Raw genomic sequence first — 16,528 nt, forward strand, 5'->3', positions numbered from 1 at the left:
CGGAGAATGAGTATGTTAAACGGAGCAAACCATCGCTTTAGGCAACGATCTTTCTTCGCTTAGTTTACCAGACACAATGCCAAGATACCCGGCAATCTACGATTGTAACACTCTGATAACCAGGGGTGGACGGATGACGAAACAAACCTATGGTTCACATAGCAGGCCCAGCCCCAGGTGATCAACACATGGGGTAAGTCCGGGGGGTTGCATTGCTTTAGGTTCATCTAGCCGTTTAGAGACTCTTAATATGCGCACAGGGAAATTTAATGGAGAAGCTGTGAGTGTGAAACTTGATAACCAACTTTTAGATTAATTGCGACTCTTTGCCCGTCGGGAGTCCGATGGATGGTTTAGGCCTATCTCGGAAGACTCTGCAAGAAGTTAAGTGTTCCATGCAGGATATTCGGTAATTCGGGGCTTTGAGAACATAGTAGGCGTGGCAAAGGATGGGGAAGTATCTAGTCCCTTGTAGTGGCAGATCTTTGCGAAAACAACAACGGAGCAGGTCTCGGAGACCGAGAGACAGGGTTGGGTTTTTGGACGTTGCAGCTAACGATGATAACCACGACTGTTTAAGTCTCTTCTTGGCTGCGTAGGTTCTCCATGATGTGTTCCAATGGTGGAAATTGACTCGATGAAAGGGATATGACCCGTTTGCATTTTCAGGCTGATTCGATCACGCGACACGCGCCCTGAATATGAGCCCAAAATTGTTGATTTTGGGTTGGCGACGCGGCTCAAGAGTAATACAGAAGCAAAAGAGGGGACGACAGGAAGTAGAATTCATCCCATACAGTCGGATCACTATCGTGGTCCGGAGGTCATTGTTGGTGGTTAGGGTTTTAGCGCTGATATATGGTATTTGATAATGAATTCATTTGCCCGCTTTAGCTCGCTCTAAATATATGCTGCTATACGGGAGTGCTATCCTGCCGACAGCTTTAGAGTGGGCTGACGAAAATCTGTTGGTACGACAATGTATGGTCTACCTCAGAGGTATTGAACTCTCAAAGATAAAACATAAAACATACATGAGGCCCAGAAAAACCATCCTCCGGAAGGAATTCACGTAAATCGACCGCATACCTAGGTAGCCAGTCATACGTGACATGTGCCTGACATGTGCCTGCACGGTTTTCCCCCCAATGCGTCAGCTGAACATTCCCTGAACCTTCCTGAACCTTCCAAGGTTTGTACTGGCTCAGATCTTTTATTGCTGCATGGTTCGTCACGTCGTCACGTCAATGATTTATTTTCATCTCCTCTCTAGGGGAAATCGAAGCTACTTGGGACATTTGGGGCAGTTGGCTGTCTCGCTAATAGACTCAGTTAAAGACGGTTGTGGCTTTTCGGTCTCCGACACCACGGGAATAGAACGAATGAATTTGGAGGCCAAAATTATCTCGGCGCTTGGCTAAAAACGGGACATCGCGTTGTCCCCTCGGTAGCCCACAATCTTAAGGGTCGCGCGACCGCACTGATCCCCTCAGCTGACACGGAGGGAGATATCATTAGATTGGAAGTTGAACTTTACAAGGTTAGTTCACCAAGTGAGATGTATATTGACAAGAATCAGCGTCGCTACATTATCACCTCCGTGTTATTCCCCGTTTTGCCGGATCCTAGGCCGCGGTCGTACGGATTGAAATTCTGGCAGTTTTTGATGCCTCTACTACCTCTACACTGAAATCTACTTAAAGCACTCGGTCTCTCGACATCTGCACACGGCCATGTGATACCCCATGCGGGAGATTCGGGTAGTCCAAATACGGTCGAAAAAATGGATCCCCGCTTTTCATTTGCCTTCGGGTTATGCAGGAAATCTGTGCAAATTTGGGCAGCTTTCGACAGTTTTATAAATTTTCAGTAGTCCATCTATTATGGACAATGCCTTCGAATGATATATACATTGTATATATCTAGAGTGACAGAAGAGAGCAACCCCTCAGTCACTGTCAGTGGGTAAGCCAGGAATGCGGCCATTGCGGAACAGATCGATGAAGATCTGGTGGTCTCGGCGAGTCTGCGCGCTGTACTCATGGGCAAACTTGATGAGGAAGTCTGCAAAGCGGGACTCATCAGCTGAGATACAAGCATCAATGGCTTGCTCGGGTGAGAAAGGCACGAGCCCCGAGTGAAGTTCATCATCATCCCCAGCGGCGTGCATCATAGCGGTGGCCCGCCCAAGATCAGCAGCCACTGCGGCCATCTTCTCCACGTCGTTGATTTCGGACCAGTCCAGGTCCACGGCGTAAGGAGAGACCTCCGCAACCAGGTGGCCCACACCATCGATCTCGGTCCAGCCGAGCCGAGAGTCGGCGTGCGCCTGCAGAGCACGCTGCGAGATGACAGTCCGGTGGCCCTCATGGTGGAAATAGGCGGCGGCGGCGGCATTTTCGACGTGTCGCGAGACCGCGGCCGCAGCGGACTGTTTCATGTAGATCACCACGTCGTTCTCGAGCGCCTGGCTCGTGCCTTCAAGCAGAAGGTTGTAGGACGGGAGACCTGCAGAGCCAATACCTACACCACGACGGCCCACGATATCCTTGATGCGGTACTGGCCAGGACAGATGTGCCACGACTTGGGAAGTGTCTCGAGATAGCGGTGGTACGCCTTCACGACCTTGTCGCGTGTGGCAGAGTCCAGCTGGATTGCGCCACCACCGGGAGTGAACCGCCGCTCCGAATCGTGGATTTCCGTCATCCCGTTAAGCAATCCAATCCGTGTTTGTGCGCGAGCAGTGTGCAGGACCTCTAGCAATGGGCCTTGAGCGGTATCCAGGGTGAAGCGCGGTGCCGCATCGTCTTGGCCTTTGTGGGCAGCTAGGGTATGGATGCGTTCACGGTACGCTTCGGCGTATGCCGTCACGAGCTTCGTAATCTGCTGGTCGCTGAGAGCTTTGGCGTATCCAATAAGAGCGATAGAGGCGGAGAAGCGCATTATGTCCCAGGTGAAGGGGCCAACATAGGCCTCGTCGAAATCATTGACGTTAAAGATTAAACTGCCCTGGGAGTCCATATAGCTGCCGAAGTTCTCTGCATGTAAATCACCGTGAATCCAAATTTTCTTGGTTTTGTCGTCCAAGAAAGGTCCATTCTGCTCCCCGAGCTCGACATCGTGGTAGAAGAGACAAGCAGATCCACGATAGAAAGCAAAGGCTGAGGCTGCCATCTTGCGGAACTTGCCCTGGAAAGCAGCAGGGTCGTTGGCGAGGAGGTCTCCAAAGGCCGTGTTGAAGATGTTGAGGATTTCCTCGCCACGCTTCTCGATGCTTGTCTGATTGACGGTCATTGTGAGGTAGGTATGTAGTAATAGTTGATAGTTTCCTTTGCTTTTACAAAAGAAGAGGGGGGGTATTTGACCTTTGGGGTTCAGGAGCCAAGAGAATGTTTTGAGGCAGTGCAAATCTCCGAGATTGTCTCGTTTCGCTAGTTAACCGTGCCAAGCATCTCCTGTCCGGTGTTTCTGGGCTTGGCTCAGAGTATACGTAGGTCCAAATCCGAGCCTGTCTGTCTCTCCCGTCGCCAAGAGTGCTTGAATGAATGTTTGTATGAGAAATTACATTGTAGTTCTTATCGATATTTACTATCGCTGCTCACTGAAGCTAAAGAATCCAAATCCTATTCCTATGCTTTGTGAGGTCATCCTTGGCATTGGGATCCTATAGTGGATCACTCGAATGCTATGGGTGTGGATTTTTCGTTGCTTTTGGAGCTCATTATCATGAATATTATACATATATAAATATAAACAAAGCTAGAAACCCGCTGAAAATGTCAGACTATGAAATAAATAACTATAAAGTTTCTAGGGTCAAGGATTATTGGCACTTACTATGTTAAAGGATACTTGAGCATTGTATGTACAGATGTCTGTTGTACGGAGTACCCAGGTCGGTACCTGTCAAATTGTGGGCCCGACCCACATAAATCCCCACACGCCAACTGTATTTTGCAGGGGTAAACGTTATTGCCACACAGAGCTAACCCCTTTACCCTTGGCGTTCCCGAAGAGTCTCCAAGGTCTCTACCTACTACCCCGTAGTATCACTGAGGAAAAAGCACAGCCCTTGAATGCCCCGACTATGGTATTTCCATGGTCGACACTTATAAGGAGCCCTGGAGACACCTGACTCGCTACTACTAGTTAGAACGCTATCCAACAATTGACAGATCAGGCGATTTTTGAAGTAATCGATGGTGGAAGTATCATGTGGCTGAGGTGGATCGAAGGCTGTGTCATTTATTGTGGGAATACCATAGAAAATCGCAGCTCCAGGGTCGCATTGAAGACTGACTGCCAAGAGACCTTACCTAACTGGGCTAGCCGTCCAGTCTGTGCCAACAGCGAATCCGGCTGTGCTAACCGGGTTTACTTTTGCAGGTGCATAAAAATACTTAAGACACCAGTCCATGAATAATAGGTACAACTATAACTAGGTAGTCTATGTGGCTAGAAACAAATATTTGAACTCGGTACCATGTGCGACCCTATTCATGGTCAAAGGAGATGTTCCCCAGGCTTGTAGTGCTGGAACTGTTTCTACCTTGGAAGAATATGTGCTCTGCGCCCGGGCGGGGTCATTTTCTGACATAAGCTCAGAATCCCGGGCGAGCCGCCTGATCATATCTCACCCATCAAGCAGCCCTGGAGAAATGGAGTTGTGACATCCTTGTCTCCTTCCAACGGAAGGTTGGTAGGCTCCTTTGTTGAGATCTCCCATAGTCACCTGACCTTACTGTATTAGAAGACTCTTACAGTCTTACTTCCTTTCTCCTCTTCACAGCTTTCACGCTGTCCACAATACAACGTATTGTGTCTCTCTCCTCTATGACCTCATCTTGCATATAGATCTTAACAGGTTATAAGCCCGGGGACTCAGTATTGATCTGGTCTAACAGTCAGTCAATATCCTCGGATTTATACTCACGCACAGTGTGAATTTTCAACGAATAGGGGGTAGTGCTAAGCCCAGCACCCCTCTACATCAAAAAGCTATTTCGGGACCTTAGTCCAGCGAAGCTTACAAGTCACCTCCGCCTAGCCCGGACAATTACCTGTTTAGGCAGTGGGAATAGCTTCAGATCTAGCTAGTTGCTAGATCTGTAAGGGGCGACAGGCGGCCTCTGTATTGCAGAGATTTCTACCGGGTGATTGTCATCTCAGCGTGGCCAAGAAAGATCAGACCGCCATAGTCTGAACCTTGATGGCTTGTTTGCCTTCCGCCTTACTTGTTTGTTGTCTGCCCCTCCAGCAGAGCTTTTCATCATACAACTCTCTCATCTCTCTGCATGCGCAAATTTCTACAGATCCTCTACATCTAGATATCTCATCTAGCTTGCATCTTTACACCTTCGAATTCATCGTTTTTATCGCTGTTTTCATCATCTTCACCGTCTCGTCTTTACGAGACAGCCTTTCCTTCCGACCTTTGGGATGTGGGAACCACGGTCCCATTAAGATCCGCTTCTCATAGAGATCAACGTCTTCTTACGACCAATATTTCATCTTCTAAGACTTCCAACGTCTCATCGAACCCTACGTTCATCCCGAGATCCGCACTTTATCGGTCAGCATCTCATCGAGACTATCAACGTCTTATCGAACCCCGCGTTCATCGGAGACCAGCATTGTCTCTATCCTTATAATTAGTCTGAGGACTACCTCCGTCGATATTAACTTGATCAAATTCCTCGACCTCTTATATATACCGTCGACGTCCTCGATATTTCACTTTCTCGGGAGGAATATAAGGTTTATAGGTGGTATTTGTTATTACAATCATAGTGCCTATGATCGTAGGGGTGTTGAGATCTCCCATAGCCATCTAACCTTCCTATATTAGAAGACTCTTACAGTCTTACTTCTTTTCTCCTCTTCACAGCTTTCACGCTGTCCACAATACAACGTATTATGTCTCTCTCCTCTATTATCTCATCTTGCATGTAGATCTGAACATTCTTTGCGCTTCTGCGGAGAACATCTATTCTGTTGGCATAACATCCTCTATCTAGGAGGAGATGCGACACATTCTGGACCGCCACGAATACAGTTAGTGTAAAGTCTTGGGCGACCACGTCTTACTTTGTGCGATTGACAAACGCCACCACCACGGATGCGTAAGGGTGGCTGTCTGATGACATTTTGAACATGTTACGCCTGCTCCGCCTAAGCAGGATGAAGAACCTTGGAAGTGTGGCTAACGGATGCGATGCAAGGCAAAGGAGAACCTTTGGTGGTTTGGTAAGGGATGCCCACACAGATTGCCGTCGTAAGATAAACTTGCACCATAGTTCTAGCTGCACACTATGCTATCCCTTTAAACCGAGCGTTAGCTGTCAGCTTTACAGGGGTTTTATCTATGTACAAATGCAACCTATGTAAGTAGGGTAAGTTCTGTTATGGGAATTACCACACGGACAGACTTACGAAAAGAAAATGTCATATTATAACCATCAATGTGACTATTGCTTCAGTACGGAGTAAGGACCAATGACTTTACCTTCATAAACAACACAGCCACGATGGGTCGTCCAATTGACCCATATCTAGTGGATCGCAAGAAACGCTCCATATCCACATAATGGTAAAAGTCTCCAATGAGGAGTCCTCGGGCGTGAGGTGAAGTCAATGCCTACTTCGCAAGATTAGCAGATTGTTACCTCAAAACGAACGAAGCACAGAATCCGCTACACCTGGAAAGTAGCATGCGGGCAATAGAAATATGAAGGAAGCTAGGCAATATTACATGGATGAATTGTTGTTCTTACTATGATTGTCGTTAAATTGTGCAGACCTTTCTTGGGCGGGTGCGGCTTTGTGAGAGTGATATACAGATAGTGAAGTCGAATGCGGGCCTTCAGAATCCAGATCTTCTACGAAGTTGCCGCATGATCTAATTAGTATCATACCTGTTGAAAGACGATCGATAGGAAGGCCAACAAGTTACGAACAAATTGAACAAGAAGACGGCCTGGACAAGCATGTTTTTAATATAGTGGTGAAGTCATAGACCGTCAATAAATACCGGGTCCCATCGCTGTGTTCGTTCCAACGTCGTTAATTCCCACCAGCCCACCTATCCGAAAGTGCACCAATAAATTGAGGGTTTCCCCACAAGTCGATAATCGCACTGTTTTTCATCAACTGGTGTTCTTATCTTTTTATATGTCGTTATATATCCTGCACAAGAACTTCAAGTCGTTGTATTTACAACATGTATATTCCCGCCTGCCTGGATATTTGCCTTATAGAAAGCCAAGCCTTGTCTACTGGGCCAAAAGAAAATGCCGCCACTCTTTCCTAGCACAGCCCGGCGAGTGCTATTGTCTGAACTATTCATCGTATCTTGGCATTTATAGAGTCTACGTAAGTCGAGTCTATTATCAAGGCAGCAAGATTTAAGAGATCGGTGTCGATGCAAGTTGCTGACAGGCCAAGAGACCCACCCGTTGACCGTGGGCTATTCCCATCACATTATCGAGTCAGAATCACCTTGATGCTTTTTCATCGGAGCGGCCATCAAGTATTTTGGCCCATGGATCCGTTTAATGGTTGGTGGATTGATGGTTAAGTTCCTATGTCGCCGGCGTTTTCTAGTGTACTCGTATGCATACACTTGGCAACGTCTTATCTCCGGTGGCTTAGCCATTGTCGCTGACAATTATTGTTCTCGATCGTGGTTGTATGTCGCCTATTTTTATTAATGTTCATAATTTGGGCGCAGCGAGACGATGAGCCGGACTTGAGGTTTGGCACATATATGTAGAATAATTACACATATAAGACTGCAGTAACGCGCTCATGTCTTACAGTAACCGTCAACACGTGAAGAGAAGATATACCGCCTGGAATGAAGAAATCAACTCTGTTCACCATCTTCACTGTGTTAATCATACCACTAATCCCTGCGTTAGCTACACCATGTGAGCATGGAATAGGGTTCCGAACATTGCTATGTGGATGGTATACTAACTGTTTCGTTCAGTTGAAGCAAGCATATTTCGCTTCGTCAATCCTTCCATTCTCCCTCGACTAGATGGCGGCCTCCGGCCATCTACCTTTGATATCACCACAGATATTGACAAATCTGAGCTGGCATTAAGATTTGTTCTCGAAACCAACGACGACCTCATACCAGAACACGCTTATATCCACAATTTAGATGCCAATGGACAAAGCGCGGGTGAGGGAGCCATCAGCTCTGGGCTATATTTGACCAAAGGATCAGTATGGATGCAAGAAGCACCTGGCCGACAATGGGAAAATGTTGGATGGGCCAGGCTTGCTGTAACTCAAGAGAAAGAGGCTCTTTCATTGGACGGTACGTTCACAGTTTTGTCCTCGCAGTATGGGATTCGGCAGGAGCCACAGGAGAATGGACCCGCGGAAATTATAGCCCGCAAACGCGAGTCAGATTTTCCAACTGGAAACCGGATGGCACCGAATTGGACCTGTGCAACCGCACCGGGAGATGTTCTGAACAAGCGGCAGTTCGAATGGAATGCATGGGGCGACAACCTAGCAGATAACATCGGGAATACCTATGGATGTCCACAAACGAGACGAACTGCGTACATCGGTATTGCGACTGATTGCACTTACACCGCAAGCTTCAATTCTTCAGACTCTGCCCAACGATATATCCTGAATATGGTCAATACCGCATCCGTTGTCTTTGAGAATAGCTTCAATGTCTCACTCAGCATCCAGAATTTGACCATGAGCAATGCTGAGTGCCCGACCAGCGTCTCGGCTTTGACAGACTGGAATACCCCGTGTTCGGTGGGAGATTTGAACACCCGCCTTGAAACCTTCTCTTCGTGGAGGAGCTCAATCAATGACAACAATGCATATTGGACTCTTTTGACTGGATGCTCGGTGGAAGCAGGGCAGGTTGGCGTTTCCTGGATCGGGGCACTATGCAATTCTGGCTCTAGCTATAGCGCATCGAGTGCCAATGTGGTAGCTCGAACACAATCCGAATGGCAGGTATTTGCGTACGTTTTCCACCCTACGAATTCCACGCCCTATATCACACACGAGGCTGACACACAAAGTCATGAGTCAGCTCATACATTCGGCGCCGTCCACGATTGTAACTCCCAGTCATGTGGAACAGAGTCATCGTCATCTCAGTGTTGCCCAATGTCTTCTAACACATGTGATGCTGGCGAACAGTATATTATGAACCCAGTATCCGGGCCGGGCATGACCCGTTTCTCTCCCTGCACTATCGGAAATGTCTGCTCACGGATAGGTTCTGGCCAAGTTGACGCGCGCTGCTTGGTGGAGTCTCGCAATGGAAATGGCACAGGTCGTGTTGGCCAGTGTGGCAATGGTATTCTCGAGACTGGGGAGGCATGTGACTGTGGGAATGGGTCTTGTGACGAGCAGGATACGGAATGTTGCGACTCTGTGACGTGTCAATGGAGGGGAGGAGACGGGTGCAGTAGGTCGGATACCGGAACAGGCACTGGACGAGGGCGAGGAAGCAATGGAAATAGCCGATCAGACGGTGAATCGGCGGCAGCATGGATAGATGATCATTTGCCACTGGTTATTGGACTTGCTGCTGGGATTGGGGGAGGTTTGCTACTGTTGGTGTTTGGGTGCATAATCTGTTCTTGCAGACGTCATCGTCCAACGAAAATTGCAGCTTCCAAGTCAATAGTAGCCAATTAAAGGAAATCTACACTGCTTATGATTATGTTTCTTCTAAGCTACCTAGGTAGCAGTTGTATTGGGAGAGAAAGAAGAAAGCTCCCAACAACTACTGAGGTGTTATGCCTAAGGCACCAGGGCATCCAGAACAATTACTGATCCATCTACAACATACCTACCTAGGTAGGTATGAAGAACTTCTGCGATGGCAAATGTCACTCTTCCATTTATTCAGCAATGTTAGGCTTTACATCATATGCTTAGCGCAGTACGGGCTGTTTTCAAACCGATGAATATCAGCCCAGGTAAACTACTTCTTCAAACAGAAGTAAACTGTTTGACACAAGCGCGTGCGGTTGGTACACCTCTTGGCGTTGCCACAGCGCAGACTTCCGCCCTCGCCCGGGAGGGCACTGGCTGTTGTCGGGGATCACGGAATCCATCCCGAAATCCATCCCGAATGCGGGTTCCAATCCGAACCTCGGTCCCGGAACGTAGAATCGGCAGTCTCACTAGCGTGCTTTATCTAAACCGTATAAATGCCAAGTGTGGGTAGTGTGTGTGGATAGAGATATGGGATCAATATTTCTGGATAGAGTAAGAGATTGCTGGTGTTTGCAGCTTGGCACGGAATTATTCCCGTCGTAAACTATTCCCCATGGGGCCCCGCAAGCCTTAGAAAGGGCCACTTTCAAAGGGCCTCTTCCATGTGCTTTTCGAGGTATCGAACATATTTGCGCAATTCGTCTTGATCCTTCGTATAAGGTCAATTGGGTTTGGTTCTTCAATCATCACTTCTGCGTCACTAGGGCCCCATTTACCCTGAATTATCAAGCAATCATCCGTTTCGTTTGCAGCTTCTGTGCCACAGATTCTCAATTTCCTGCAAAGGATGAGCGAGGACCTTTCCCCGGCAGTTGCTGTTCGATCGGACAGTATGGCCCATGATAGCATAAGGAAGGATCAATTGGAAGCCTCAGCACACCAGGAGGACGTTTCCATTGCAACTTCGGACACGCAAGCACCGGAGGCACCAATTAACTGGCCCGCATGGAAACGAAATGCCCAAATCCTAATGGTAGCCATCCACTCGATGGTATGCGTGTTCATGGCCGCCGGGATCATTCCTGGATATGAATCAATGGCTGAGGAGTACAAAATCACGGTTCCTCAGGCCAGCTATTTAACGTCTGTCCAGGTACGTATTTTTCTATCACTTGACCCGGCCATAAGCTAACAAGGCATCTTTATCCTTCTTAGATCCTCATCTTGGGAATTGCCCCATTCTTTTGGATTCCCATTACGATGCGCTATGGCCGTTACCACATCTTCATGTTCTCGGTGCTCGGCACCATGGTGTGTAACATCGGAGGCGTGTTCTGCAAGACATTTGGCACGCAGATGGCTACTCGTGCTATTGCAGCCTGGCTCATCTCTCCTCCCCTCGGCATTGGCAGCGGTGTAGTGACGGAACTGTGTTACCCAGAAGAGCGTGCCCGGAAGCTGGGATGGTGGACCTTGCTGATCACTATCGGAATCCCGGGTGGTGCATTCATAAATGGCTTTGTGGTGCAACACCTAGGAGTAGCCTGGATATTTGGGATATTTGCAATTATGAACGGCGTTCAATTCATTGCATACGTCCTTTTCGGTGATGAGACCCTATACGTGAAGGATGCTTCCGTCTCTCCAAAACCCAGCAATGGCTGGAGTCGATTCATTCCCTGTCGGCTCGACCCTCGCCCCTTCGAACTGCAAAACTTTATCGCTCCTCTGTTCCTCGGGCGTTTCCCTCGCATTCTGATTCCAGGAATTGCGTATGGCGTCGAATTCGCCTACGCCAACATCGCTATCATCGTGGAGACGCCACTAATCTTCGGCGAGAAATTCCACTTCAATGCCCAGCAAGTGGGCTACCAGTTCGTCTCCATCATCATCGGCTCGGTTATTGGCGAACAAGTTAGTGGACCAATGTCAGATTGGTTCCTGAGGTTCCTACAGCGCCGAAATGGCCATACTATCCCTGCGGATCGTTTGTGGCTTTCATATATTGGGTATGGCACTGTCTTCACCGGCTTGCTAGTCTGGGGCTTCCAGTTAGAAAAGGCAACCACTTGGAACGTTACACCTTGTATCGGCATGGCTATCGCTGCTTTTGGGAACCAGGTGCTCACTACCATCCTCATATCCTTCGCAGTCGATAGCCACAAGGAACATTCCGCCAGCATCGGTGTTTTCATCAACCTCTGTCGCCAGATCTATGGATTTGTGAGTATCCGACAAAAGTTCCAACTTTGGTTCAAGGTGCATGCTGACTGGGATACCTCTTTAGTGCGGTCCATTTTACTTCCCTGATATGTATGCCAACCTCGGGCTAAGCGGGGCTGCTGGTGTTATGTGCGGTATCATTGCAGTGGTGTCTCTGACTCCAGTTCTTTTGATTCAGCTAATCGACACAAAGAGACAGCCCCAGCAGGATTGATCAAACCCGACTTCCGTGCATCATGGATTGGATGAACTATATTGTCATTTATCGCCAGATTTCCAGATTGTCCGGAGTGCATACGCTGTCACACTTGGTCTTTGCCGAGGGACCCTCCACGGTTTGCAACGCCTTTTGAGCGAGGTTGTACTTTAGGCCAGTGTAGAATAGCCCGATCGGTTCGGCTGCGAAAACCGACCGAGCCGTCCCATCAAAATGCAGACGCGCACCGAAGACTTCCTTCCTAAACCATCTTCAGTGCTGAAGTGGCAGCGCCCAGATGATGCCTCATTACTCAACCTTGATCTTTCCTTTTCAGTTCGCGGACAGCTGTAATCTCTAGCGATGCTTTGCTTTTGTTCAAAATACTTGCCGTCGTATTTAACTTTTAGTAATGACAGCAACTGTGCGATTGTGGGCTTAGCAAAGGCGGTTAATTGTCAAATCTAGCGAATGCACGTTGTTTACAACTTTGAAGGTGCTTATATTGCGACCTATTCTCCAATCTTCCACCTATTCATTCCACTACATGTACTTGACTTTCAGCAAGTATCAAGCATCTCAACAAGAGCAGCCTTCTCATCCGAAGTGATGGTAAGATCGTAGACCGATTTCACCTTCACCCACATTTTGGCATAGGTGCAGTAATATGAAGCTAGTTGGATGTCAGCAATCTGTAGACTAGACAATACACACACTTTATGACGTACCCAGGGGAGGCTTCCAGTCTTCTGGGCCTTTGTCGCCCTTTGAGGCGTTCACATTGTCGGTGACTGCGAGAAGTTGGGGATTCTCGAGGTCATTGGCGAACGCTTGCCGCTCTGCTTTGGTCCAACTGGACGCGCCGGACTGCCAATATTTGTTAATAACTCCAGCCGTCAATCCTGCCAGATGATGCAAGCTCACCTTCCATGCATTTGATAACGGGACGAGGTGATCAATGTCGACATCACTTGCATCTGTCCAAGTCTCGCCATCATACGGAGAAAGCCAGGATCCACTAGTAGCACTGCAGCTAGAGCTTTGCTCCACGTCGGTTCCATCCCGCTTGAGGACTGTTTCGCGTGTGTTGCAATCTCTGTCACAATGTGAGCCGCCAATACTTCAGAGTCATGAACACATCTACTCACCCGCTGACTGTAATCCAGTGCGGAAATTCCTCACGGCTATATCCATCCTGCGATCCTTGTGCAGCGACGGTCAAACGTTCTAGCTCACTCGTTGCAGTAGGGGCCGACGGGACCCCAGGTGGTGCTGGGGCAGGCAACGCTCCACCTAGGAAAGGCTGGATGGCGAAGGCCAGAAGCAAGGCCGCGCGAGAGATGCCCATTGTAGTTCTCTTTTGGTAAATGTCGAAATTTTTCCGATTGACCTGTGAATTCCAGCTGGAATGCGTTGAGTAATCAAGGCTCCAGTGAGGAATGTAGTTATCCTCATCTCCGGGTTGGAACTGTAGATTTTATATTTCAGCCTTATCCGACTCGAGCCAAAAAGTCCCGGCATAAACAATGCTGGACAATGCTCAGCACTAATTCATCTCCAAATGCATTGTAACGTCGGCTCCCGAGTCTTGGCCCGGTGCTTGGCGTTGCACGTTGATGAATTATTGGCTTGTAAACTGGACGGCGCGGGGAGGGCGGGAGTCGTGGTTGATAACAAGTTCACCATTCGCCCATTGCGTATACGACAAGTCACCTGGGCGAACAAGGCTCGGACGATGGCCCTCGTTTAGAAGGTTGAAACGCAAGTCTGCATGAAAGCTGACAGGAAATTCCAGTATGGAAATGATCTTCGAAGATCTTCCCCTTTTCTCAGTCTTGGGCGTCTATACCTAGGTAGCTACGTTGTACAGAGTACTACAGTCGGCACTGATACTCGGATAAATTCAAGGAGGTTGCAATCATGCAAGGAACATTAATTTATGAATGATTTGTGTGTCCACTTTACAGTAAACCCCGAGTAAACTGCCACGGGAGAGATACCTTCACATCCAGTTTCTTGGCCGCCGCTAGCACCCATTCCGGCTCACGCAGAAATTGACGGGCCATTAATACAGCATCAGCCCGAGGCTTTGGACCGGACAGAATTGCTTCGGTCGCCCGTGCCTCTTCTTCTGCGCCCTGAACAATATCGCGCGCGGAGTGGGCCTCGGTAATAAAGCCAACAGCTCCAACCAGTGTCGTGTGGTTGGCGGCATGAATTTCTTGACGGATTTGGCCAGCGAGGTCAATCTGATAGTTCGTATGAGGCTCAATACGTTGGCCTTTGTGATTACCGCCTGAGCTAACATCCAGAAAGTCAATCCCCAGGTCTGGTAACAATTTGGCAAGTTGAATTGAGGATGACACGTCCCAGCTTCCGGTTTCTGCTGCGACCGTTTGATTCTCGAGCCAGTCCGTTGCGCTGATACGAAGAAACAAGGGCATTCCACTGGGCACGACGGCACGAATTGCAGCAGCCACCTCGCACAAGAACCGAGTGCGGTTCTCAAAGCTGCCCCCATATTTGTCGGTTCGTCGATTGGTAACGGGGCTGAGGAATTGATGAAGCAAGTATCCGTGGGCACCATGGATCTCAATTACATCCACTCCAGCCTGTGCAGCAAGCGCTGCGCTTCGTGCAAATGCCCGAACAATTTCTTCAACCTCGCCCGTTTCGAGCTCGCGCGGCGGCCAGAATTGATCACCAGGTGCCCAGATTTGCTCTTCCCCACCAGAGGGGCCAACCACATCCGATGGCCAGCCACCAACACTTTCATCAGCTTTGATGCCGCGTTGCTTTGCTTGGGATGCGAGCCAGGGTGCCACTGTGCTAGCCTTCCGGCCGGCGTGAGCAAGCTGAATGCCGATTTTGGCCCCTTGACTATGAGCGAAATTCACCACGCGGCGGAGTCCTTTGAACTGTTCGGAGTCGGTTCCGTCCTGCCAAAGGCCGGAATCATTGGGCGAAATGCGTCCATTGGGCAGAACTGCTGTGGCTTCGATGAAAACCAGACCGACACCCTTTGTGGCCAAATGACCGAGGTGCGCGATGTGAAAATCTGTGAGCGCACCTACGGCCGGAGAGGTTGGGTCTGATTCGGTGGAGTACGTACACATAGGTGCCACGATTACCCGATTCTTGAGTGTGACATCTCGAATTCGTAAAGGCCGGAACAGTGTCGGGGTGCTGGGATCCTGTGGGTTTACAGCTGCTCCGGCATTGTTGGCGGGGGTAAAATAGGGCAGACCCTCGGCCTGGTGAATTGGCGGGGAACGAAACGAAGTAGATCTCATTGTCTATTGTCTAAAGATTAATGATAGATCTATTCCGAAATTCATAGATTCAGAGACACAGAAATGCATTTATATATATATTGGGGGGGTCCACGAGTAATCCACCGGCTGACAAATTGACGTATCCAACCTTGGAACGCCATCGGAGACAATGCCGAACGCCGACCTCGGGAATTCCTATAACTGGGGAGGTTTAACAATGACAACACCAGCCTAATCCACTAGTATATTTCTACTATACGAGAGATGAGCGTATATTGGTTCAATAAGGACCTTGCCAACCACTGTTTCCATCTTGACATCCTTTGCAAGGACCTGGAATCCTAGCATACCCTGGTCGAAAGTAATTGACATATTTCCGCCATTCTTTGGAATGAGGAGTAATGCTTTTCTTCAATGGATGAATGCAACCAGAAAATTCTCCGAGACTCTGAGCAGTGAAACATCTGTTGAGGTCAAGAATCCAAAAATGGCCACAGCCATAGGGACCTGTATGATCAAGGACTTCTAATAGACACATTTATATACCACCAGAAAATATGAGTATATCTTGTCAGGAAGAATTGATGGAATCTGTAATAGAAAGTATACAGATCTACAGTAGAAGAAATATAATGTGTGATCTGAATAAGTGTAATTGATGATGGTAAAACTATCTAACTGCCATGAAGCTGCGTCTATATAGCTTCATAGGACAAAGAGAACAAAGGCATAAAGGCTAGTAAGGAAGGCTCCATGGTCAAAGGAATATCTGTCAAAAGAAACAAAGGCATACACTGAATAAAAGCACTGCTATTAATGCATCAAGAATTTCAGTTACCTTCAAGCTTTTTTTCCTTTCGTTGTTGAGTCCATGAACACCTCCTAATTTAGACAGGGGATACTCTAATACCAGGACCTGGCTGTCATAACGGTATTATTGCGCGAATAGATGTACTACTTGTTCGACATTCGTGCTAGAAAGCGAAGTTTCAGGATGAATATGGAGATTTGTATATATAGTGGCTTCATTTACCGGGTTTTGGACCTCTTCCTCGAAGGTAGGCATTTGTGTAGTTCGTGTGCGGAAATATTTATATCTTTTAGGGTATTTTCTTTCTGGGA

General features: G+C 48.2%; 5 protein-coding genes across 5 annotated transcripts; 2 read left to right on the forward strand and 3 right to left on the reverse strand.

The window, feature by feature from the left end:
* Positions 1-1,948: 1,948 nt before the first annotated feature.
* On the reverse strand, positions 1,949-3,295 carry N7519_006572 (DUF2252 domain-containing protein; the record flags this gene model as incomplete). The annotated part of the gene is made up of 1 exon (XM_057293348.1): positions 1,949-3,295. The coding sequence occupies one exon, from the start codon at positions 3,293-3,295 to the stop codon at positions 1,949-1,951; it is 1,347 nt and encodes a 448-aa protein (XP_057148159.1).
* Positions 3,296-7,856: 4,561 nt separating this feature from the next.
* N7519_006573 (uncharacterized protein) lies at positions 7,857-9,826 on the forward strand (the record flags this gene model as incomplete). Its single annotated transcript, XM_057293349.1, has 3 exons — positions 7,857-7,929; positions 7,992-9,003; positions 9,799-9,826. The coding sequence occupies 3 exons, from the start codon at positions 7,857-7,859 to the stop codon at positions 9,824-9,826; spliced, it is 1,113 nt and encodes a 370-aa protein (XP_057148160.1).
* A 733-nt stretch (positions 9,827-10,559) lies between these two features.
* On the forward strand, positions 10,560-12,149 carry N7519_006574 (uncharacterized protein; the record flags this gene model as incomplete). The annotated part of the gene is made up of 3 exons (XM_057293350.1): positions 10,560-10,865; positions 10,928-11,935; positions 12,000-12,149. The coding sequence occupies 3 exons, from the start codon at positions 10,560-10,562 to the stop codon at positions 12,147-12,149; spliced, it is 1,464 nt and encodes a 487-aa protein (XP_057148161.1).
* A 542-nt stretch (positions 12,150-12,691) lies between these two features.
* On the reverse strand, positions 12,692-13,479 carry N7519_006575 (HNH endonuclease family protein; the record flags this gene model as incomplete). The annotated part of the gene is made up of 4 exons (XM_057293351.1): positions 12,692-12,804; positions 12,860-12,998; positions 13,056-13,227; positions 13,280-13,479. The coding sequence occupies 4 exons, from the start codon at positions 13,477-13,479 to the stop codon at positions 12,692-12,694; spliced, it is 624 nt and encodes a 207-aa protein (XP_057148162.1).
* Positions 13,480-14,092: 613 nt separating this feature from the next.
* Positions 14,093-15,424, reverse strand: N7519_006576 (NADH:flavin oxidoreductase/NADH oxidase; the record flags this gene model as incomplete). The annotated part of the gene is made up of 1 exon (XM_057293352.1): positions 14,093-15,424. The coding sequence occupies one exon, from the start codon at positions 15,422-15,424 to the stop codon at positions 14,093-14,095; it is 1,332 nt and encodes a 443-aa protein (XP_057148163.1).
* Positions 15,425-16,528: the final 1,104 nt, after the last annotated feature.

This window comes from Penicillium mononematosum, assembly GCF_028829835.1.
Source record: "Penicillium mononematosum strain IBT 11891 chromosome Unknown utg000003l:1.0-8172316.0:1.0-8177699.0, whole genome shotgun sequence".
Lineage (NCBI taxonomy): Eukaryota > Fungi > Ascomycota > Eurotiomycetes > Eurotiales > Aspergillaceae > Penicillium > Penicillium mononematosum.